General features: G+C 50.0%; 9 protein-coding genes across 12 annotated transcripts; 6 read left to right on the top strand and 3 right to left on the bottom strand.

The window, feature by feature from the left end:
* Positions 1-58: 58 nt before the first annotated feature.
* Positions 59-1812, top strand: FOIG_11072 (GTP-binding protein RHO3). The gene is made up of 5 exons (XM_031211618.1): positions 59-611; positions 662-712; positions 760-809; positions 857-946; positions 998-1812. Exons 1-5 carry the CDS (start codon positions 559-561, stop codon positions 1363-1365), a joined length of 612 nt encoding a protein of 203 aa, XP_031058802.1. The 5' UTR covers positions 59-558; the 3' UTR covers positions 1366-1812.
* Positions 1813-2207: 395 nt separating this feature from the next.
* Positions 2208-3203, top strand: FOIG_11071 (uncharacterized protein). The gene is made up of 2 exons (XM_031211617.1): positions 2208-2948; positions 3000-3203. The coding sequence occupies exons 1-2, from the start codon at positions 2477-2479 to the stop codon at positions 3011-3013; spliced, it is 486 nt and encodes a 161-aa protein (XP_031058801.1). The 5' UTR covers positions 2208-2476; the 3' UTR covers positions 3014-3203.
* A 140-nt stretch (positions 3204-3343) lies between these two features.
* FOIG_11070 (uncharacterized protein) lies at positions 3344-9557 on the bottom strand (the record flags this gene model as incomplete). The annotated part of the gene is made up of 5 exons (XM_031211616.1): positions 3344-3684; positions 3733-5154; positions 5209-7014; positions 7114-7456; positions 7519-9557. The coding sequence occupies 5 exons, from the start codon at positions 9555-9557 to the stop codon at positions 3556-3558; spliced, it is 5739 nt and encodes a 1912-aa protein (XP_031058800.1). The 3' UTR covers positions 3344-3555.
* A 1094-nt stretch (positions 9558-10651) lies between these two features.
* FOIG_11069 (glutathione S-transferase) lies at positions 10652-12384 on the top strand. 2 transcript variants are annotated; one of them, XM_031211614.1, is made up of 3 exons: positions 10652-11103; positions 11160-11602; positions 11663-12384. In XM_031211614.1, exons 1-3 carry the CDS (start codon positions 10941-10943, stop codon positions 11876-11878), a joined length of 822 nt encoding a protein of 273 aa, XP_031058798.1. In that variant the 5' UTR covers positions 10652-10940; the 3' UTR covers positions 11879-12384. The 2 variants fall into 2 exon arrangements, with proteins under 2 accessions (XP_031058798.1, XP_031058799.1); XM_031211615.1 differs by having other exon boundaries at positions 11160-12384.
* Positions 12385-12521: 137 nt separating this feature from the next.
* FOIG_11068 (uncharacterized protein) lies at positions 12522-14369 on the top strand. Its single transcript, XM_031211613.1, has 3 exons — positions 12522-13538; positions 13588-13714; positions 13774-14369. The coding sequence occupies exons 1-3, from the start codon at positions 12872-12874 to the stop codon at positions 14093-14095; spliced, it is 1116 nt and encodes a 371-aa protein (XP_031058797.1). The 5' UTR covers positions 12522-12871; the 3' UTR covers positions 14096-14369.
* An 83-nt stretch (positions 14370-14452) lies between these two features.
* Positions 14453-17593, bottom strand: FOIG_11066 (2-methylcitrate synthase, mitochondrial). Its single transcript, XM_031211611.1, has 3 exons — positions 17128-17593; positions 16196-17070; positions 14453-16146 (listed from the first exon to the last, which is right to left on the bottom strand). The coding sequence occupies exons 1-3, from the start codon at positions 17173-17175 to the stop codon at positions 15651-15653; spliced, it is 1419 nt and encodes a 472-aa protein (XP_031058795.1). The 5' UTR covers positions 17176-17593; the 3' UTR covers positions 14453-15650.
* On the top strand, positions 14508-15627 carry FOIG_11067 (murein transglycosylase). Its single transcript, XM_031211612.1, has one exon. It carries the CDS (start codon positions 14869-14871, stop codon positions 15439-15441), a length of 573 nt encoding a protein of 190 aa, XP_031058796.1. The 5' UTR covers positions 14508-14868; the 3' UTR covers positions 15442-15627.
* A 272-nt stretch (positions 17594-17865) lies between the features above and the next one.
* Positions 17866-21797, top strand: FOIG_11065 (isocitrate lyase). Its single transcript, XM_031211610.1, has 3 exons — positions 17866-18575; positions 18624-20149; positions 20204-21797. The coding sequence occupies exons 1-2, from the start codon at positions 18173-18175 to the stop codon at positions 20015-20017; spliced, it is 1797 nt and encodes a 598-aa protein (XP_031058794.1). The 5' UTR covers positions 17866-18172; the 3' UTR covers positions 20018-20149; positions 20204-21797.
* On the bottom strand, positions 18988-21810 carry FOIG_11064 (glucose 1-dehydrogenase). Of its 3 annotated transcripts, XM_031211607.1 has the most exons (3): positions 21137-21810; positions 20949-21090; positions 18988-20891 (listed from the first exon to the last, which is right to left on the bottom strand). In XM_031211607.1, the coding sequence occupies exons 1-3, from the start codon at positions 21181-21183 to the stop codon at positions 20241-20243; spliced, it is 840 nt and encodes a 279-aa protein (XP_031058791.1). In that variant the 5' UTR covers positions 21184-21810; the 3' UTR covers positions 18988-20240. The 3 variants fall into 3 exon arrangements, with proteins under 3 accessions (XP_031058791.1, XP_031058792.1, XP_031058793.1); XM_031211608.1 differs by having other exon boundaries at positions 20949-21810; XM_031211609.1 differs by having other exon boundaries at positions 18988-21090.
* Positions 21811-21846: the final 36 nt, after the last annotated feature.

The following is a 21846-nucleotide window of genomic DNA, read 5'->3' as shown; positions in this document are numbered from 1 at the left end:
CTACTGCAAGAAAAAGAGAAAGTGGTTCCACAGGATGTGCAGAAAAAAAGGGTACACATTTAAAGAGGGACAGAAATAAGCCCCGTAACTTAGAGCAGTGATTGGGGGAGGTTTATTCTGTCATGCGGTTGCATTCCCCACCCTCAAGAGGCGCCGAAAATAATCCCTGCCCACTTCCTCGCTGTCGACTCCACTGCTCGAGAGGACCCAAGGTCTAGAGTTCCAGTGCCCCCCATTTTCCCTTGCGCTGGCCTCTCTCTGACTTCAACTTCCATTTCACAACCTTGCATCTCTATTCTTCTTTCGAGACCTGGAAACGACCATTCATTTCCTGATCCCTACATTCAACGCCTCAATTCGCCTTGCGTCTATCGATATCTACCAACGGTTTCTTCTCGCCTGCGAATTCGATCTGCGCACGCCAACCTTGAACCTTGAACAAGGGCCTGCACGGAACCGAGATTCAACTTATTTCAACGACGCGAAAAACCCAGCGGTCTTTCCCTTTTTCTTCTACAAACTACGAAGATACCCACGATTTGAATCACATTTGTCAGAATGCCTGCTCTTTGTGGAGGATCCAAGACTGTGCAGCGAAAGCTGGTGTTGCTGTGCGTCACATACGATGAGGAATGGAGGGCATTGCGCTGATCTGATTTAGGGGTGATGGTGCTTGCGGAAAAACATCGTTGTTGAACGTCTTTACGAGAGGGTATGTTCTAAAGGAGACGCATATGAAGAGAGGCTCATTGATTATAGCTACTTCCCTACTGTCTACGAACCCACCGTCTTTGAGAACTACGTCCACGGTACGATACACGGCTCTTCTGCGTATACGCATCGCTAACGAACGCAGATATCTTTGTCGATAATGTCCACATCGAGCTATCCCTCTGGGACACAGCAGGCCAGGAAGAATTCGACCGATTACGCTCGCTATCCTACGGTACTTGGCCTCTCTACACACACCAACTCCAACTAAACTAATGCATCCCAGACGACACAGATCTCATCATGCTCTGCTACTCCGTCGACAGCAAAGACTCGCTCGAAAACGTCGAATCCAAGTGGGTAGGCGAGATCGCCGACAACTGCCCCGGCACCAAACTCGTCCTCGTAGCGCTAAAGTGCGATCTCCGCGAGCAAGGCGAGGAGGAGGAGAACGAATCAGGAGAACCCCGCGAGAAGCGCCCCATGATCAACTACGACCAGGGCCTCGAGGTGGCGCGCCGCATAAACGCCCTCCGATACCTCGAGTGCTCCGCCATGAAGAACAGAGGTGTCAACGAGGCTTTCACCGAGGCGGCGCGTGTTGCGCTGAGCGTCAAGAAGGATCGCGAGGAGGGCGGATGCACTGTTATGTGAACATGATACGATACGAGCGTTTAATATCGAATACGAAGACCACCTGTCATCCATCGAATGTGATCGAACGAAACAGGGATGTGGCTCTATTCGGCTCCATGGCTTATTTTTGGCCCGCCATGGGTATTTTCACTGTATATATCGTGCGGCATAAAGCACATAGGGAAATCTGGTGTTTTGCGTTGTTTTTTTGCTATTTACTATTTACAGGCTATTCTCGGTCGGAATGCGAGGCAAATTAGCGGGAGGAGTAGACTACTTGAGGAAGTCATTTTGTCACGCTCTAGCTACAACTACTTTATTTTTTATGTCTACCGATAACATCTCACGGCATTCGTTTTGTCTCTTCAATTGTAAACTTAGCGCGTTCTTCATGCGATGATTCTGATTCTAGCCGGTGAGACCAATGTACGCAATGTGCCGAGACTTTGAGGGGCAAAAGTGCACAGCCACGCTGATGAGGGATCACGATGAGATATCAGCAAAAGGTGAGGCCAAGCATTGAGAAGAGGATGGACTGTAGATCTTTGGTCCACAGAGATCGTAGGCTACTGTATGAGATTGATGATGCAGTCAATTAAGTTGCGGAGTGTAACCGTTGATAAACTCTAAACCTACAACGTCGACACTGGAATTCTGGTATCTTGGCAAACGTGTTACATTCCTTTCAGCACCCCTCAAGCTGTATGATATCAGAGGCATTGATGCATCATTACAACTGATCATCTTTCTTACACCAATAATTTCACTTTTCATGCTCTGAATGTCATCACCGTCAACGCCACTGATACCGTCATCTCCACATCGTGATTGGTTGGACCCTTGCTACCCTGCGCGCATGCATTGACGTCACGGTAATAAAGCAGGTTTGAAGTTTTGGCGATCATAGTTGGGAATGGCATCACTGGTAGGGATGGGAAATAATAGAAATAGAGGCCAAGAGACGCCTAGATTCTTGTGAAAAGCTTCTTTTTTCATTCTCCAGATAATACACTTCTTCACTTCCACTACACTGATCACTTACACGATATCCACTACCACTTACACGGTATCAACTTACACTTATACTACACTACACTACACTTATAAATCATCACTATAAATCATCATCATGGGTCTCTTTGGTCGTCGTGAACCCTCCCCAGAGCCAATCCGCGAGGAACCCCCCCGCAAGCACGGCCTCTTCTCCTCCTCGTCCCGCCACGAGCCCACCTCCGCACGAACATCCACATCCTCCCACCACCGCCACTCCCGCGGTTCAGCCTCATCCTACGACCGTCGACACTCCCGCTCATCATCCCGCTCCCCGTCTCGTCGTAACTCTAACGGCGGCTTCTTGTCTCGTCTAGGCGGAAATCGCAACGAGCATGACCCTGCTGTTCTGGAGGCAAGAGCGCGAGTCCAGGATGCAGAGAGGGCGGAACGTGAGGCTGATCGTGCGCTGGAGGAGGCCAGACTTAGTGTGAGGGAGGCTAGGGAGCATGTTAAGCGCTTGGAGGTTGAGGCGAAGGAGGATTCGAGGAGGGCTAAGGTTAAGCAGACTCAGGCTAAGGAGATGTCGAAGATGGGACGTTCTCTTGGACGTAAGTATTCTTGATGATGTGTGATTGAGCTTGACGCTGACGGATTGGCAGGCCACGGATACTAAACATCCACCAAAGCAACAGAGCACTGGAGTTTTTGGAGTGTATGAGTAATCTTGTTCTGTATTATGACTGTATGAGAAGAAAAGACAAGTACACGATGGAGCTGCCAAGGAGTTACGAAATAGCGTTCTAGTTTGAGCAAATCACTTTTCAATACCATATGTGCCCCTTAAAAACATCAAAGATTCATGCTACAATGTTTCCAACAAACACTCTACTTGTCCCGTGCCAAATTGCTTGTAATTCGCAACGGAAGCTCATAGCCCACGCGCTATGCTGTAGACGATACGTAGTTCAATCATCACTTTCACCAGGGAGCTTAATTTACAAGACTCAATACATTTTTCCTACATACAGATATCTACTCAAAAGTTATTGCATTCAAAAATGCTAAACCCGTTTCCAAATACATCTTCCAAGGACAATTTTCCAAGGATGACTGATATCCCATACCAATGATCTGACTGTCCAGGCTCAAGTACACAAAACTCGGTATACCTTTATAATCCATCCAAGCTTCGTACCAAAGGGCTGTATCCAACAATCAAGATCGTTCCATGTCCTCAGCGCGAGTTACTCCATCCACCGCCTGGTGGTTACGACCTCCAATTGGCGCACCGCACTCGGAACATCGAGCTTCCTCCATTGGCATTCCGCACTCTCCAATCGCGAACTAGTAATTTGGTTAGCAAACGTCGCAGAGTTCGGCATTAGAACTCACAGGATGCCCGTTGACACAGTGATACCAGTGTCCAGAATGAGTGGCTATGCCACCACTGCCACTCACCATGGCACTCTTGATCGACGCCAGTTCCTCAGGTATCACTTCTTCGTAACGAGGTTCAAAAAGTCGAAGCATGGCCTGGACTCGCTCCTTCATATCATCGCTATTCCCGAGCTGGGAACACTGCTCAAGCGCATCATGGAGAAGTTTGCGGGCAGTGCCCATTCGGTCCTCAACAGCCTCTGTGTTCTTTTCCCCAGACTTCTGAACCGAAGGCTTGTCAGCGGCCTGTGACCGCCAGGCGAGCAGCTGAGAAACTCTAGCAAGTGTCAAAGTTGCCGCAACGATGATTCGAGGTAGTTTGGCATATTTGGCTTGTTCGATAAGCTTCTCGCAGGAGTGTAGTAATTTGGGCATTGATGGAGTAGCTTGTTCTTTAATCCATCCTCGAAGCAAGTCACCACCAGCCGTACCCTTCCAGTTTCTGAGAAGAGTAATGAAATCTTTGAGCTTTATTTCCAGGGACTTGATTACGAGCAGGTCTGCTCCCAGAACAATTTGGCTGTCAGAAGCTAGTGGCGAGAGTCTCAAGGCCTCCATCTGTCGAATGACAGACACCGAATCACCGGTAGCCTTGGCGCGAGAAGTTGCCATCGCATCAAAGAGGACTTTGGTAGGCTGATGCTCTTCATTCATGGTCTTCACAAGAGCGTTACTCACGGCCGTGAGTTTGTCCAGTTCCTCGTATCTTTTCTTGGGTAGTACTCCAACCCCATCTTTGAGTGTATAGGCCTTGCGAGTGGAGTCAAGCTTATCTTCGAGAATTTGAAGTTGCTGTTCGAGGTGATCAAGTTGCCCACGTCCTGTGATCATGAATCGCTTGCAGATCTGGTCCATGACGGCTCGGTTGATGAGTCGATTGTATCTCTTGGTTGCGAACTGTCGAATCGGTCGCTTGCAGTCTGGACAGAAAGGTACTTTACTCGACAGAGACTCAGAAATATCCTTCAAACCATTGAACTTCCCCTCTCCGTCTCTTGCATAGACCTCATCTAGACTTACCAAGCCATCAAGGGTTTCGCCAGTGAAGAAGTGGCCGCAGCTGAGTACCACGACCGGGCTTTCATCTAGATCAATCTCGGCATAGGATAGGAACTCCAGCAGATCAACTCGCTCTTCACCTTTGTCGCCGCACTCCTGACAATAACTAGTGGGGCAGTCTTCTCCGCAGAAACTTGGGCATTGATGACCGCAGGGAAGTATTCTGGTGCATCGTTCATCGCAAGGGAGGCGGTCGCATGGCGCTGAGCATGGCATTGAACAAGATCCTTGATGAGGACAAGCCCAAGTACATTTCTCGATACATGGAGCGCACGCCTTGTTGCAAGGCGAAGGGCAGGCAGAGTGTGGGCATCGAACCTAAAAGACGTCAGTTTTCTCATCTTACTCGCTGCCAATGTAAAATAAACATACCTCACAAGGGGCTTGACATGAACTGCATGGACTCCCATCGTGGCAGATGCGTGGACATCTATGGTTACAAGAGCCGTAAGGTCGATCACAAATCTTTCTGCAGCTCCGATGAGCCACTTCTCCGTCTCCATTGCGACATCTGCTGCAAGTTCCAGTGCATTGATGACCACAAGGATGTACGTAAGAGCAAGGCTGGGGGCAGCGGAAGCCTTTGGAGTCAACGTCAGTAGAACACTGAACAGATATAGAGTGGCCGCAGTGGGCTACAGTCTTCTCAACTTGGGCATCACAAGTAATTGATGCCAAATCGAGTGTCTGATAACACTTCAGTGTCTGCTTGATGTGGCCACACGGAAGCTGAATATCATAGACCTTGATCATGCAAGGGCCACATCTTTCGCCGCAAAGTTTCTGGCATCCGTGGTCGCATGTCTTTCTAATGCGAGGACAAGGTTGTTGACAAGAGAATGCATCATGAAGCGTCTCTGAATGACAACGTGCCTGGCATTGATGGCCGCATGGTTCGAGCCGTCGGGAACAGGGGAGAATACAGCCACCCTCGGGGCTCTTCAAAGCAAAGTCTGCTGGCTCAGAGCATGTGAGAGTGGTGTCTTTATGGCGAGGGCAACATAGTTCAATCTCATTGCCAACACAATCAGCCAGATAGAGCTGCTTGTGAACATCAGCCCACATCGGGACGTTGAGATACGTCTCAGAATTTCCAATCAAGTACATTCCATTCTTGGCGCGGCTGAGAAGAACATTGATTCGGTTCTCCGTTCGAAGGAAACCCACTTTACGCTGTGTGTTGCTTCGAACCAGGGACACGATGATGACTTTGGCTTCCTCGCCTTGAAAGTTGTCGACCGTGGCAAGGCGAATGGTTTGGATGAGTTGCTTCTTCTCGATCATCTTTCTGTCACCACCATTTGACGCGGAGTCATCTTCAAATCCTTCTTGTGCAAGCTGGGTCATGTCACGGTCACTCAGACAAATCTCGAAATCCTTGCCTAGAGCTGCCCGGAGCTGCTGAAGCTGTCCAGTGTAAGGAGTGAGAAGCGCGATGTCTTCAGTTTTGTACTCTCCTTGTCGAACAAGATGGCGAACGAGCGCAGTCGCCATTTCGGTCTCCCAGATGTTGCTGTGCGACTTGACACGGGTTCCATCGCCCCCAGCGTCCTCTGGATGATTGTGGTCAAGCCAGAACAAGTTCTTTCGCATGCCGACGACATCTTCAAGATCAGTGACACTCCTGTGATCTTCGAGATTCGGGTAGACTCGTCGGATGAGCTGCGATATCTCGGGTCTCATTCTGCGTTGGATGTTGAGTTGGGCAAATGGTGCTGGTGCAAGACCAGGCTCACCAACCGCTCGTCGCTCGAATTGACTACGATCCAGCTGCCAGTACCGTCCTGACGCTGATTCGAGGCTCAGATTGAAGTTGTTGATTTGTGGTCGGAGTTGTCGGTGGTCGCCGATTTGGATGAAGTGTTCAACGCCAGACTTGAGGGAAGAGATGACGTCTGACTCTTTCAGCTCACCCGCTTCCTCGCACAGAACAACCTTGAAATCCAAGTTTCTCAACAACTCGATACGTCCGGCCAAAGAAGTTGTAGTGATTCCAATGACATCAGCCCTAGTAAGAGTTCGCTCATCGACAGCATCGTGTGTTCGGTATATGGCTTTGCGGTTGTTATCGAAGTCGTCAAGAGCTTCGTACAGCATATCAAGCTGGTTGTCTTGTAGTTCTTCGAGCCAATGTTCCACAAGAAGCCAACGCTCTGCTGGTGGAAGGAGATGGACGCTCTCCTCTGCGAGAGTTATGATGTCTTCTAAAGAAGTTTGCCAGTCTGTTGTTGGCGGAGGTCGGATTCCCATCCAGGTTTTGAGAGGATCCTTGCTGACCATCTCGAAACCTTCATCGTCCACTCGACCCAGCTGTCGGTAAATCAAAGGATACTTGAACTGTAAGTGTTGTTCTAATCCCTCCCAGCTCGCTCCCCTGCGGGCTTTAACCAACGTCCCCAATGCATAACTGGCAGATTCCAAAGAGGACTCTTGCTTGCTGTAGGCCTCACCTAGAATCTGGGCCTCGACTCGTGTCTTGGGAGTTTCTCTACTGACAGTCCGAAGGTTTTTGCCATCAAGTTCTTCAGCGACACTACGACCGCCAATGCGAATAATGGCGTCGATTCCGACATCGAGGAGATGCTTAAGGAACTGATCCAATGCATGGTTTGTGTAGCATCTGTTTGGTATCCTCGTTAGCTCGCCAGTTCCTTTTATGCTGTTATATTTTGAGTAGCTTACATGATGAGAATTGGTCCCAAGTCTGCTCGTTCCTTGACAGAAAGCAAGGTTCTGACGAGCTGTACACCGAGATAGGACTTTCCAGTTCCTGGTGGACCTTGGATGAGTGCATACTCGCGTGTAAGAGCCCCAACCAGACCAAGACATTGGCCATGATCAAGTCCCGTCGCATCTTCGATCTCCTTCAGATTGATGTGTTCAAGCTTTGAGTTAGGGTCCAGGTAGATGTTGCTAATGCCATCTTTTGTGATGGAGCGAAGCGGGAACACGAACCCAGCTTTGCGAGCATATAACGGCGGCTGCATGTGATGAACTCCTTCGGGAGGTGGGAGAATCCAATTCTGGAAGGCGATGTGGTTCTCGCGCTTGATGGTTTGAAGGTTCCTCAGGATCGGTATGAAGGTCTCAGGAATAATTCCGTTGAAATCGACCAACACACCCGCGACGTTCTCTCGGAAAGTTCGAACAAGAAAGTTGAGGTCGCTCTGCTGGTGCGTTGCTAGCTTCACTGTGATACTTGGCGCATCGCGATAGGACACCAGAGCACTCTTCGGTGTGTCCGACTTGTTGGAGTCCGATTCTATTCTTTTGGAGGTAACATGTAGGAAAAGAAGCCTTTGATCTTGGTTCTCCGCGTCAGAAGTTACAAAACATAACAGCGTGCCTTCTCCCAGTCGAGGAGATCTTTGCCACCAGTCTCGTTGGTCTGCGGGCGACTTTCGGGAAATGTAGGCTGGTGCAGAAAATGAGATGATCGCTTCAAGGCCTCTCCTCTCATGTATGAAGATACGAGAGACACTTGACGAGTGGTAGACCTGTGCCTGACTATTTCTGTCGGTCAACCGGGTAGTCATGACATTGTCCGAGGCAAGAACATCTCGAAGAACATCGTTCACTGGACCAAGTGTATCGTGTCTGACAAGCCTAAATATCGAGTCGATATATCGTTGCATAGGGTCTTGGAGGACGTGTGGGTGGAGGAAGTTGGTAGAAGGCAGATAGTCTGCTTGCACACTAGTGATCTCTCCTTGGGTTGGGAGAAGCGATACGTCAGAGATATCTGCAAAGTCGTTGTCATGTCGACCGCCTGGAATTGCTACTGCTTGAGGAAATGAAGAGGCGACAAACTTTGACGCCTTTTTGCTGTCCTCTGATGGATCTTGCGTTGTAACGATACGACCAGTAGAGCCAGAGACGACTCTCTTGGTGATTTCAAGGCGAGTTCTGAGTCCATCCAGGTCGGCCTTTGATGCCCCCTCAGCAACCGCATTCACAAGTTCATCCAATGACTTGAGAAGTCCAGGAGTTCCATCCGAGAACTGAGCTCGTTGGACCTTGCTAAGGAGTTCATGCAATGCTTTGATAATAACATCAACCATACTTTTGATCGTAGAGCCTGGTGATCTACCAGATGCTTTGATGTGTTTCAAGAGTTCGTTGCACATGCGAGACAAAAGAGCAATTCCCTGTTCGCCGTTGGTGCCTCCCAGCAGCACATACATGGTGCCAACGTAGGGATCGATGGAGAGCGGCTTGATAGAAGGGTGAGTGATGACTTTGAGAAGATTCTTGACGCATATGAGTTGATTGTTGTCGGCCAAGGTTGAGTGTTTGGATACGTATGTGATCCATTCTGGGCCGTTGAAATGGTCCTTGACAAGTTCTCTTGCCAGCTCTTGGTGTTTTTCCAGACTGTCGCCGTCTAGAATTTCCCGAGCACCTTTCCAGAGCTTATCCGCATGTTGGAATGCATCAGAGTGGTCGAACTCGTGTGTGCCCTTGCGTAGGAGATGCTTCCATTCGTAATAGTCTTCACGGCTGTGGAGATCTTCAGGGCGTAATGGCTTATCCCTGGCACGACCTTGTCCAGCCGAGCTGTTGATATCATGAGAGAACTTGCAGCTGTCTCCAAACTTGCACTGCCCTCTCTGGAAGTGAAAGCATGGCTTATTGCTGTCTCTGGTCTCATTCGGTTCGTTTCGCGGACCAGGAGGGCGACTGCCTCCTCTCCCTCCTCTCCAACTCCCTCTTCGCCACATGGCACTGGGGGAAGGTGGAAAGAGTTGGTAGTTCTGAGAAAAGTCTGATGTGTAAGTTCTTTGAGGTTGCTGTTTCTGTTGGAGTGAGATGCAAATAGAAGTTGCTTTTGTGCAAAAGGGTATGGGGAAGTGTGCAAGATGGGGGAAGAAATGGTGCAGGATGAGAGTTGAGGCGCTCCACAGGTAGAGAGGAAGTTCTGCTAAATCTCTCAGCTTGCTTACTCCATTCACCTGGTTGCCTAGCAGAATTTGTTTGTTTCAAGCACTGGCAGTGTTTGGTCAGTGGAGGGCCTCCGACAGTGCCAGCTGCAGCTGGTCGTCACTGCTGACGGTGCAGACGCGCTCATTCACTCATTGGAGTAAGCAACATCTTAGCTTCTACCTGATATGATAGGCTTACAGTTGAATGGGAGCAGTTTGTGTGCCGATTCGTAGCTTGGTTGTCGTTAGTGGTGTTTTCACTGCCACATCCCCTTGGAACAATTCTGCCATCCTTTGAGCACGAAGTTCTTGTATCTTCACCTCTGATCAGCTTTCCCAGATTCTGAGATACAAATTCAATAACTTAAATGTTTTCAAAGTTTAGAAAGATAAGGTAACTTCCATGTTTCTTGGATCTCATCATTCCGTCATAAACATGAACAGCTGCAGACAGTTGGAGGCTCCTGCCTTTCGAGGTAATACTTCAGTGTACAGCATTCACGCCTCTCAAGGAAGAAGTGAGCTTTAGCTTTCTAGCCTTGCATTCGGGATATCATTTCTAGATAAGGTAGAATTGGAACGTGATTGATAATATTCCCAGACAGGCGGTCTTGCTGTCAATCTGTCCATGTTAATGACACAGTCGCAACGATATCATATGAAACAATCACCAACAGAACTCACACAGGAGGCAATTTTCTAGGCATTTGAACCGGAGAAAGCATACTGATGTCATGAGATATTATTTTAAGACCTCAATCTTTCTCGAATACCCCAAATAATCCTTATCCGTTGTCTCATTCACAAACTGCCGTCGAGAAGTAGTCCAAATCTTGGCTCACCCTAGAGCCTTTAGTGCGGCGCCGGTTCCCGTCTCACGTCAGAAGCTTGGCGACGATCAATCCCATCAGCAATTACTCCATCAGGAAATAATCACAGTACCAAAAACATCAATACTTCAGCCTCACTGCATCAGACCAACATCAATCATGAAAAAGAAAGTTACACAAGATGCGTCACCCCCTCTCGTGCCTTATCAATCAAACACCCGAAATGACGCAACCACTCCTCGCGCTTCGGACGTATTTCAAAGCCGATGGTGCAATATTGCGAAATGCCGATTTGAATTAATAATGCAGCGCTGCTTCGCTGCCTCACTTCCGAATTTCCGTACAGAGAGAAATGGCGGGGTTGTTTAGTACAAGAATTACAAGTCCTGCTAGGAATTTGCTCTTTTCAAATACCTTTACCAAACAAATTACTACTCGACGTATCAACACGGCTATCAAAATGGGCTCTCAACCTCAAGCAGACATCACCCTCTACACCAACCACGCGTGCCCTTGTATGTATATCACGTTCATCATATTGTTCAAAAGACTCCGCTGACAACCCCCGCAGTCGCGCACAGGGCACACATCACCCTCGCCGAACTTGGTCTCCCCGTCAGGGAGGAAATCATTGATCTCAACACGCCCCGATCCCCAGAATACTTGCAGATCAACCCCCGCGGCCTCGTCCCAACCATCATCTACAATGGCGAGATCATCACCGAGTCCGCCATCGTCGCTCAGTTCCTCGCAGATGCGCACCCCAGCCATCTCCTCCCCGCGTCTACGGACAAGAACGGTCCGTTGACCAGAGCGAGGGTGGCCTTCTTCGCCGATGCGTACTCGAACAAGGTCCAGGCGCATATCGGCAAGGCTATTTACAGGGCCCAGACGGAGGAGGAGGTTAATCAGGCTGTGGACGATGCCGTTGCTGGTATCGTTAAGGAGGTTGAGCCTCTTCTCAAGAATGCGGCGCCTTTTTTCAACGGGAGCGATAAGCTCACCTTTGCAGAGGTACCCAAACCAAAGAACCCGGAATGATATAGCGATGGATAGGTAGCTAACGAGAAACAGGTCCTTGTAGCTCCATTCGTCATTCGACTGCTATCCTCCGCCAAGCACGGCCTCCTGCCAACCAATCTCCCCTCCCGCCTCGAGAAAGAGACTCCCAACTTCTACAAGTGGGCACAAGCCATCAGCAAGAACCCCAGCGTCCTGAAGATCTACGACGAGGACCGAGTTGTTGAGGCAAGCAAGAGAGTGAGAGCCAAGTTTGCCAGCAAGGCCTAAGACTAAGATCAAGGTGGGCTATGTATAGCCCAAGATAAATGACTGACCGCACGATCCTTGCCTTCGCAATGGGGTATGTTAAATCGCAATGCAAGGATCAAGATTAATGTATCCGAAACTTGAGAGACATTGACTGATATTCGGAGAGACGTTGCGAGAATGAGTGCAAATTGAGTTGCCCTTTATGTTATGGTTATCATGATTTAAAAAAGTTTAAACCCGAATATGCAGAGCCTCCCGCTGCATTAGTCCCAATTTCCAGATCTTGCATTTCACCAAGCGCCAATGAAAATATCCCACTTCCCGCCCCCCTTTCCCCCTGTCGATCTACGACTCACCTCACCAATGTTCCATTTGCCATGTTCATATTTAGCAACAGCTTCTCTTGAATTCAAATTTCAATTCAGCCAAGATTCCCAAGTGGATATGCCAATTCGTTAGCCCGTCCTATATCCTAGCTCTAATTTCAGCACTCAGGTCAAACAGTCATGTCCACTAAGGGAAGAACCCTTGTAAAAAGCCCTTCCCGCCCAGGTCTTGGCGCGTCGCATGTCCCCTTGTAGGTGACACGCCGGCGCTGTTAGATGCAGGCTTTCTGAGTGGTCTGAAATTAAACAAGGCCCATTCGATCTAGAGGTTTTGGCGATGGCCTCCTGAGAGCCCTGTCATGCTTGGCCTGCGAGAATGGGTCCTCGGTACTGGTACTCTTTTGTCTCCTTTTCTGCCGTTTGCCGCTTTTATTCTCTCTCTCCATTTCTTTTTCTCTCATTATTCATGCATGCTCTTTGAGTAGGTAGAACAATAAGTTCCTCTTTTCCTTTGAGTTGTTCTTCTTTCCTTGTCTGTCACTGTCTCTCATATTGCTTGATCCTTGGGTGTTTCATTCGTTTCATCACCCATTCACTCCTTTGATCTCGACAGACTCGACTCACTTTTCATCTCATTCATTTTTCCTCTCTTTTCATTTGATAGACTGAACTCGAATCAATCACCATGCTTTCGCGATACATCCTTCCCGCGGCCGCCATCTTTGGCCTCGCGGCTGCTCAGACAACCACCGACTGCAACCCTCTCAACGAAACAGACTGCAAACCCAACCCGGCTTTCGGAACCAGCCATCTCTGGCACTTCAACGACACACCCTCCAGCGACCACTGGGACAACCACGTCGGTCGCGTCACCTACGATGAGAACGATGGCGCCGTCTTCACCGTCGCTAAGCAGGGCGACTCGCCTACTCTGCGCACCGCGTTCTACTTTTTCTTCGGCCGCACCGAACTTCTCATGAAGGCCGCTCCCGGTGTTGGAATTATCAGCTCCATGATGTGGCTGAGCGACGATCTGGATGAGGTCGACTGGGAGATTCTGGGTGCGAATGACACCCATGCTTCGACAAACTACTACGGAAAGGGTGTTGAGGACTTTACCAAGGCGGGGTGGCACTACGTTAAGGGTGGTATGCAGGAGGATTACCATAACTATACAACGACGTGGACGAAAGATGAGTTGAACTGGTACATTGATGGAGAGAATGTGCGAAAGGTTGTTGCGAAGGATGATATGGATAGCTATCCTCAGACACCCATGAGACTAAGCATTGGAATCTGGGCTGCTGGTGACCCTACTATGCCCGAGGGAACTCGCCAATGGGCCGGTGGTGGTAAGTTTGAGTGTCTCTGAGAACTTAGAGTTGTGCTGACAATTTGCAGATACCGACTACGGCAAGGGCCCTTACACCATGCACGTCAAGAGTGTCTACGTCGAAGACGCCAGCACCGGAAAGGAGTACGTCTACGGCGACAAGACAGGCAGCTGGGAGAGCATCGAAATCGTCAAGTAAGCCCCTCCCCATCCCCTCAATCTACCACCTTGTATCTCATACTAACCACTAACAGGGGCAACTCAACCGCCTACGAAGCTCTCTACAAAGAACCCGAGAAGACCACCTCCGAGAAATGGGAAGCCCTCCCCGCCGGCACAAAGACAGGAATCTACGCCGGCGGCATCGGCGCCGCAGCCATCGGTCTCGGAGCTCTAGGCTTCTACTTCTGGCGTCAACGCGCCGCGGGTGCCAGCGAGGCCAAGATGGCCAGCGACAAGGCCGCCGCTGAGAACCATGATCTCATGTCGTACCGTGCTGGTGAGGATACGACGAACCAGGGTTTTGAGTACAGCGCTGCCAAGTACTCAAAGGTTCCAGCTCAGGATGCTGCTTAAAGTAGACGGGTTTAAAACTTAGAGTTGTGTTTTCTTTTTTTCAGATTTCTTTTAGCTGTTTCTTATTTCTTTTTTTGTAATGGCATATACACACTTTTGTTGGTTGAAGTTATATATACTGTAGAAAACCTCCACAGGAACAGGGACATTTATAGCAGGTTTGGCGTTGATCAATTGAGATGCATTGTAACTTACCACTGAGATTGAACTTTATTATAAATCTCCGCGATCGGTTCAGATTGATAATCATGGTCGACGTGGTATTGAACGGACGATCCATATATGTTCATCACCTAGACGGGTGCCGTAGGGCTGTCGTATAGAATTAACAAAACGGGATAGTTCATAGAACCATGAATGGTGGGAATTGATCCACATGGACTCCCGTTTTGTCAAAGTTAAACGATGCATGGCTTGACGTTGGATGGCAAAATGTCAATTGAGTCGTTTCTAGGGCGTGTGCGACAGAGACTGTCGCAAACTGCCGATACAATTAAAGATTGTGACAGAAAAGGGTCCTCCTGTATCGGAGCTAAATATTTTAAATATTTCGAGAAGCCCAGTTGGTCTCGGACAACTTCTTCTCTCAACCTCATACACCTCTTCTAGCCCTCAATTGAAGCAAGCAAACATTCTTCGTCCACTGTCGCCTCATTAGCCATACTCTTTATCTCAACTGAAGTGTCCTTTTCTCTCAAGGCTGCGAACGAGCGACAACAGCTCATCTCACCTCAACTGAAGCTATTCGCAACTCTCACTCTCACTCGCTCACAATGTCTCTCACATTCCGCCCCGCAACACCACAAGACGTAACCCCTCTCCTCGCCCTCATAATCTCCGCCTACCGCGGCCCCGACTCCCGCGCAGGCTGGACAACAGAAGCCGACCTCCTCGCAGACGAGCGCATATCCTCCACTGATCTCCTCGCCAAAATCACCGATCCCAACGGCGCCGTCATCCTGGCTTTCATAAGCTCCCCCTCATCATCAGGAACATCAACGCCAGAAGGCGACAGCGATCCCCGTCTTGTCGCATGCTGCGAAGTTGTTCAAAAAGACACAGAGCGTGCTTACTTCGGCCTCTTCGCTGTATCGCCGAAACTGCAAGCTGGTGGTATTGGAAAGCAGGTGCTTGGGTATGCGGAGAATTATGCGGTTAGGAATTGGGGAACCAAAATCATGACCATGTGGGTTATTTGGACGAGAAAGGAATTGATTGAGTGGTATGTTAGAAGGGGATATGTAAAGACAGGGGAGACGAGTCCTTTCCCGTACGAGGGGCTTGTTAATGGTAAGGCGTTGAGGGATGATTTGTACTTTGATCATTTGGAGAAGGTGTTGGCATAGACAGAATATTGGAGGACCATAGACTAGAACAGTGAAGAGGATAGTGAGGATTAGACTAATGAGACATGCGATTCACACAAACGTCACAACCGTGGGAGAAAAGAGTTGGTCAAACAAATCGTCAATCATAGGCTACTCTGTCACGACGCTATATACATTCAAAAGACCTTATATGATCATTCCACCTTTTTCTTTGGGTATCTTTCTTTTTATTGACCCTCAACCTGCTTAAGAATGCCCTCGAGGTTAATGCTCTTAGGTCTCTCGATAGGCAGACCCAGAGCTCGGTCCCAGATCAACTGAGCCAGAGGTCCAAGACCACGAGAAACACCAAATGTAGCAGTGTAGTACAGCGTCTCGTGGAAGCCATAGTGGTGGAACAGGACTCCGGAGGAGCTGTCGACGTTGGGGTAGGGGTTCTTGGTCTTGCCGTGCTTCTTGAGGACCTCGGGGGCGATGCGGCTGTTCTTCTCGACGAGCTGGAAGACGGGGTCGTTGGCGATCTCGGGACGCGCGGCGGCGTAGTCCATGAGGGCCTCGAAGCGGGGGTCGGGCTTGCGCAGGACGGCGTGGCCGTAGCCGGGGACGACGCGGCCTGAGTTGAGGGTGGACCAGAGATAGTCGTTGACGTCTTGCTCGGTGTAGTTGGCGGGGATGGCTTCCTTCATCTGGATGATCCATCGGAGAACCTCCTGGGCGGCGAGACTAAGACATGTTAGTACGAATTCACGGCTGGGAAGAGAGAAGTGCTTACCCGTGAAGAGGACCAGCGAGACCCTGGAGACCAGCACTGTAAGACAGGAAAGGATCCGACAGGGCACTTCCAACCAAGTGAGTGGCGTGAGCAGAGACATTACCACCCTCATGATCACCGTGAAGAGCAAGGTAAAGTCTCAGAAGATCTTGAAAGTTCTCGTTCTCCTTTCCGCCCTTTCCAAGCATAGCAGCAAAGTTGTACGACCAATCCTGCTCAAGATCGACCTCAGCTGGCAGAGCACCACCACCACGGTAAGCATTCTGGTAGATCTTGGCAGCAATGGTAGGAAGCTTAGCAAGCAACGAAATACAATCGTCAAAGGTAGGCTCCCAGTAATCAGCCTTGTTAAGGCCCTGCTCATAAGCCTTGGCGAACTTGGACTCGTAGTTGAGCGCAGAAACAGCCATGGCGAACTGCGTCATGGGATGAAGATCCTTGGGGAAGTCATCGAGCATCTTTGAGATGAACTCTGGAATCTGCGCCTTCTCTGCGAGTTCCCGAGAGAATGTGCGGACTTGGTTCACGGAGGGAACTTGGCCGGTGAGGAGGAGCCAGAACATAGCTTCGGGGAGCATCTCAGTTCCTGTCTTTCCCTTGGGAAGCTCCTTTTGGCAATCCTTGATGGTGCGGCCGTGGAAGCGAATGCCCTCGTTGGCGTCGAGGACTGAACCCTCCCAGACCATGGCCTTGAGACCGCGCATGCCGCCGAGGGTGTTCTCGACCTTGACCTCGCCGAGGACCTTGTTGGAGTGGGCCTTGACCTTCTTGAGAAGCTCACGCTTGGCGGGGATGGCCTCGCGGAGAGTGGCCTTGAGATCAGGCTCTGCGGTGGCATAGCCGCGGACACCTGAGAAAGCGGCACGGGTGAGGGGCTGTGAAGTGTGTGAGTCTTGGTGTTTTATCACATGTAAGTTAGCTTAGAAGCTTACCTTAAGGGAGCCAAGAGCCCTGCGGGAGGATGTCAAGTTGAGAGCCATTGTGATGTGTGAGGAGGGGATACAGAGAGGATTGGAGCAAGGAAGGAAAAAAAAGAAGAAGATCAAATATGAGGAGTGAAAGAGATCAAGTATGAGGAGGGAGTTGGGCCGAGGGTTCCCTGTGGTAAACGAGCTGAAGCGGTAGGTGGGGGTGCCTTTGGTTGAATCTGGGGTAACAGCCGGGGGAGCGGGGGCATCTGATGATGGTGGTTTGCACGTTTATTTTGTCATGCGGGGTTGAACTGAACTGTTATGACGCAGCGAGTGCGGAGAAGACGACAGTTTCACGATATGCTGATAAGTAGAAATAATGCACTATAGAACAGAGGAGGCTGTAGTGGTACTCAAGATACAATTAGGCAGAGAAAATATGCTGTACTTGTCCACCAAAAGTCTTCTGTTGAGGACAATCCCACGGTTATCATGGCGACTCCAACCGAGGAAACCCGCCATGAACCGACTTGAATGCCACGGCTCAAACATGCATCTCAACCAATCAGCTTCACGACTGTTTACCGTACGAGCTCACTCATTGGCCAATTCGTCGGCAATGCTCTTCTTTAACCAAGGCTTTGCTGACATACGATGAGTCTCCAAGTTGTAAGCTGCTTTTTTGTCAAGCATTTATAAGAGACGTGTAATTTGGTCTGCTCGGTTACAGAGCTGTTGGTCGGTAACCGGTCGGTCATCGAGTTGGGGTTTTATTCTTGCAATGATGGCCAAGTTGGAATAAGTATGGTAGATTAATATAAAGATTATGATTATCGTAGCTTTAACTTGAACTCAAGAAAGGGATTATTATTAATTATTTCTGTTGTCTTGGTGGGCGCTGGCTGGTCTTGCAGCTATCACGGGCTTCAAGTCATCCTCCGCAAGTGCTCGACTTTATTATTCATCCAATCCCCGTTATTCCCGATCTATCCACCACCACCACCACCACTTTCTCCTTCACCAACTTCCCTCCTCCTCCCTCTTTCACCTCACAACAACACCCAAAATGTTGCGCAGACTATCAACTCGAGCTCCCCAGCGCCTCCTCTCCGCTTCCAAACCCCGAAGCGTAGCACCCCTCCTCGCCATCCGCGCCATATCCACCACCTCCGTCGCAAAGATGTCGCAGCTCAGCACGCACGCTACACAACCCGCCGATGCATTCCAGCTTCTGCCAGAGTCGCAAAAGGCTGGCGAGGCGGAGGATCGGCTATATGAAGCTACGGTGAAGGAGATTGAGGCGTGGTGGGCTTCGCCGAGATATCAGGGTATCAAGAGGCCGTATAGTGCAGAGGATGTTGCGACCAAGAGGGGCACGCAGAAGGTTCAGTATCCTAGCTCTGTTATGGCGCAGAAGCTCTTTAATCTGATTAAGGAGCGCGTGGCCAAAGGAGAGCCTATTCACACCAGTAAGTCTTCCGCAGTTCAAGTCTGGAGCTCTGGCTAACGGTCTGTAGTGGGCGCAATTGACCCTGTTCAAATGACCCAACAAGCTCCTCACCAAGAAGTCCTCTACATCTCAGGCTGGGCCTGTTCCTCCCTCTTAACCTCTACCAACGAGGTATCTCCCGACTTCGGCGACTACCCCTACAACACCGTTCCCAACCAAGTCCAGCGTCTAGCCAAGGCGCAGAACATGCACGATCGCAAGCAGTGGGATCTTCGTCGCAAAATGACAGCTGAGGAGCGCGCAAAGACACCATACGTTGACTACCTCCGCCCTATCATTGCAGATGGTGATACTGGCCATGGTGGTCTCTCTGCTGTTCTTAAGCTCGCTAAGCTGTTCGCTGAGAATGGTGCTGCGGCTGTTCACTTTGAGGATCAGCTCCATGGTGGAAAGAAGTGTGGTCATCTGGCTGGAAAGGTTCTTGTCCCTATTGGAGAGCATATCAACCGTCTTGTTGCTACGCGCTTTCAGTGGGATGTCATGGGTTGTGAGAACCTCGTCATTGCTCGAACAGACTCTGAGTCTGGCAAGCTTCTCTCGTCTGCTATCGACGTGCGCGACCACGAATTCATTCTCGGTGTTTCAGACCCCTCGATTGAGCCTCTCGCTGAGACCATCCAGGCTATGGAGGCTAAGGGTGCTGTTGGCGCTGAGATCGATGCCTTTGAAGCTCAGTGGGTCAAGAACACCAAGCTCGTCACCTTTGACGAAGCTGCTGTCGCGCACATGAAGAAGGAGGGTGTTTCACAAGCCAAGATTGACGAGTATCTCGCCGAGACTGAGAAGGACCACGACATGGGTATCTCCCGCCGCCGTGGCCTTGCAAACAAGTACACCAAGGAGCCTGTGTACTTCAACTGGGACGTTCCCCGTACCCGCGAAGGTTTCTACCATTACCGCGCTGGTATGCGGGCGGCTACCAAGCGCGCTCTTGCATTCAGTCCCTACGCGGACCTCCTCTGGGTTGAGACAGGTGATCCCAATGTTGAAGTAGCCACTAAGCTTGGCCGTGCTGTTCGCGAGGTCAACCCCGGCAAGGGACTCGTGTACAACCTTTCTCCCTCATTCAACTGGATGGCTCACGGTTTCACTGATGAGACCCTCAAGTCGTTCATCTGGGACATTGCTCGTGAAGGATTTGTTCTTCAGCTTATCTCTCTTGCTGGCCTGCACTCCAACGCTACAATCACAACTGAGCTGTCGCGCGAGTTCAAGAAGGATGGTATGAAGGCTTATGTTGATATCGTGCAACGCCGTGAGAAGGATCTTAAGTGCGATGTTTTGACGCATCAGAAGTGGAGTGGCGCAAGCTACATTGATGGTATTCTGGGAGCTATTCAGAGTGGAAGCTCGAGCAGCAAGAGTATGGGCGAGGGAAACACTGAGGGACAGTTCCATTAGAGGGAGGCTAGGAGAAGGAAAAGCATGCGCCGGAGTTTGGGTATCTTTTTGTATATTGATGAATACTCTACAAATGATATTGTATATGATCAGCCAGGTTCATCCTCGCAAGTGACTGTGCACACGACTACTGTTTGTGATGTGACAATTTATTTCATTATTGAATCATACTAATCGTTACTACAGATATCCTTCCCGCTTACTCTCTCCCTCTCTTCACCCCTTACAACGAGTCCTTGCTAGCATTGTTCTGGGGAGGAGGATGCGCAGGTCCCTCGGCAGTAACATAGCACTTGGTCATACCACCATCAACCGCAAAATCATGCCCGTTGACAAAGCTGGACTCATCACTAGCCAAGAACAGAACAGCCTGCGCCTGCTCAACAGCCTCACCAAACCGCCCCATAGGGAAGTGAACCTCACGTCTGTGACGCTTCTCCTTATCATCACCGAGCCAATCCTGCAGGAGTGGTGTGTTAAGCGGCGCAGGGCAGAGGTTGTTGAACCTGAAGCCCTCGCGGGCGTGAACCATGGCGAGTTCACGAGTGAGCGCGAGGACAGCGCCCTTGCTGGCGGTGTAGGCGAGCTGGGGGGTCGCGGCGCCGACGAGGGCGACGACGGAGGCAGTGTTGATGATGGAGGCTTTGGTCTTCTTGTTGCGGCGGAGCGAGAGGACGGCATGTTTGCAGCCGAACCAGACGCCCTTGACGTTGATGTTTTGGGTCAGGTCCCAGATGTTCTCGGGGGTGTTGACGGCGTCGTCGTCTTGGGCGTGCATGATGCCGGCGTTGTTGAAGAGGACGTCAATGCCGCCCCAGGAGTCGAGGGATTCGATCATGGCCTGGACCTCTGATTCCTTTGAGACGTCGACTTTCTGTCACGAGTTAGTACTACTGTCGAAAGAAGTGATGTGGTGTGGTATTGGACGTACGAGAATCTCAACGCGGGGAGCATCGGGGACGAGCTGCTTGACCTTTGCGGCGGCCTTTTCGAGAGCAGGTTGAGAGATGTCGGACATGAGGATGGAAGCGCCCTCCTTGGCGAAGAGAATGGAGGTCTCAAGACCGATGCCACTGCGATCGTCAGTATCATGCACCACAACAAGACAAAGAAACATACCCTCCAGCGCCGGTGATGACGGCGTTCTTTCCAGCGAGACGACCCATTGTGAATATTTAAAAGTTAGGTTTTGAAGAAAGAAGAAAGAAGAAATCGTTGTATGAAGAAAGAATAAGAGTTGAAGTGGCGGGTATCTTGTGAAAAATATATAGGATTTGATGGATGGTGACACAATGAGGGGCAGAGGGGTCCTTATTCTTTAAGCTTCCCTCTTATCGAAAGCGTCTGGAAGCTCCGATAAGCTGGAATGGAAAAGGGCGGTAGAGCTAAGGTAAGGTCGTCTGATTTTCATGGGCCAGTCATGGGAAAGATCGTGGAGATGGTATATTCCGAGAACGGACGAGGGCGGTTGGCGGTTGGAGTGGATTTGGACGTTAGTGGAGGCTGTCATCGCGGCTATTATTAAAGATTACAGTTGATGGGTACAGTATTAGTGGCTTGGTCAACTGTATGGGTCGTGATGGCTGAGGTGAGGTGTGAGCTGGAGAGCTGGAGGGGAGCTTATCAGTTGAAGGTGATATTGATAGAGGTACATGAGCTGAGGAACATGATAACAAATGTGTCGAGTTCGATGCCGTCTTTGATGGTAATTCTAATTCCATCAGACCCTGTTCATCTGAGCCAGCCAATTAAATACAGCCATAGCTTAGCTATAATCAAAACCTCTATCACAACCGAAGCTCCCGATTCTCATAAAATATTATCACATT

The sequence above is a fragment of the Fusarium odoratissimum genome, assembly GCF_000260195.1.
Source record: "Fusarium odoratissimum NRRL 54006 unplaced genomic scaffold supercont1.20, whole genome shotgun sequence".
NCBI classification, from domain to species: domain Eukaryota; kingdom Fungi; phylum Ascomycota; class Sordariomycetes; order Hypocreales; family Nectriaceae; genus Fusarium; species Fusarium odoratissimum.
The sequence above is the reverse complement of the archived record's forward strand: the minus strand, read 5'-3'. Positions and strand labels throughout refer to the sequence as shown.

Bases quoted from the DNA above. Each gene is read 5' to 3' on its own strand.
- FOIG_11072 (XM_031211618.1), top strand. From the start codon at position 559: ATGCCTGCTCTTTGTGGAGGATCCAAGACTGTGCAGCGAAAGCTGGTG. The intron at 612-661 runs GTGCGTCACATA...GATCTGATTTAG, and splicing joins CAGCGAAAGCTGGTGTTGCT to GGGTGATGGTGCTTGCGGAA. The intron at 713-759 runs GTATGTTCTAAA...CATTGATTATAG, and splicing joins TTGAACGTCTTTACGAGAGG to CTACTTCCCTACTGTCTACG.
- FOIG_11071 (XM_031211617.1), top strand. From the start codon at position 2,477: ATGGGTCTCTTTGGTCGTCGTGAACCCTCCCCAGAGCCAATCCGCGAG.
- FOIG_11069 (XM_031211614.1), top strand. From the start codon at position 10,941: ATGGCGGGGTTGTTTAGTACAAGAATTACAAGTCCTGCTAGGAATTTG. The intron at 11,104-11,159 runs GTATGTATATCA...CAACCCCCGCAG, and splicing joins CACCAACCACGCGTGCCCTT to TCGCGCACAGGGCACACATC. The intron at 11,603-11,662 runs GTACCCAAACCA...AACGAGAAACAG, and splicing joins ATAAGCTCACCTTTGCAGAG to GTCCTTGTAGCTCCATTCGT.
- FOIG_11068 (XM_031211613.1), top strand. From the start codon at position 12,872: ATGCTTTCGCGATACATCCTTCCCGCGGCCGCCATCTTTGGCCTCGCG. The intron at 13,539-13,587 runs GTAAGTTTGAGT...GACAATTTGCAG, and splicing joins TCGCCAATGGGCCGGTGGTG to ATACCGACTACGGCAAGGGC. The intron at 13,715-13,773 runs GTAAGCCCCTCC...AACCACTAACAG, and splicing joins GAGAGCATCGAAATCGTCAA to GGGCAACTCAACCGCCTACG.
- FOIG_11067 (XM_031211612.1), top strand. From the start codon at position 14,869: ATGTCTCTCACATTCCGCCCCGCAACACCACAAGACGTAACCCCTCTC.
- FOIG_11066 (XM_031211611.1), bottom strand. From the start codon at position 17,175: ATGGCTCTCAACTTGACATCCTCCCGCAGGGCTCTTGGCTCCCTTAAG. The intron at 17,071-17,127 runs GTAAGCTTCTAA...CACACTTCACAG, and splicing joins GGGCTCTTGGCTCCCTTAAG to CCCCTCACCCGTGCCGCTTT. The intron at 16,147-16,195 runs GTAAGCACTTCT...AACATGTCTTAG, and splicing joins CTCGCTGGTCCTCTTCACGG to TCTCGCCGCCCAGGAGGTTC.
- FOIG_11065 (XM_031211610.1), top strand. From the start codon at position 18,173: ATGTTGCGCAGACTATCAACTCGAGCTCCCCAGCGCCTCCTCTCCGCT. The intron at 18,576-18,623 runs GTAAGTCTTCCG...AACGGTCTGTAG, and splicing joins AGGAGAGCCTATTCACACCA to TGGGCGCAATTGACCCTGTT.
- FOIG_11064 (XM_031211607.1), bottom strand. From the start codon at position 21,183: ATGGGTCGTCTCGCTGGAAAGAACGCCGTCATCACCGGCGCTGGAGG. The intron at 21,091-21,136 runs GTATGTTTCTTT...TGACGATCGCAG, and splicing joins GTCATCACCGGCGCTGGAGG to TGGCATCGGTCTTGAGACCT. The intron at 20,892-20,948 runs GTACGTCCAATA...AACTCGTGACAG, and splicing joins CTCCCCGCGTTGAGATTCTC to AAAGTCGACGTCTCAAAGGA.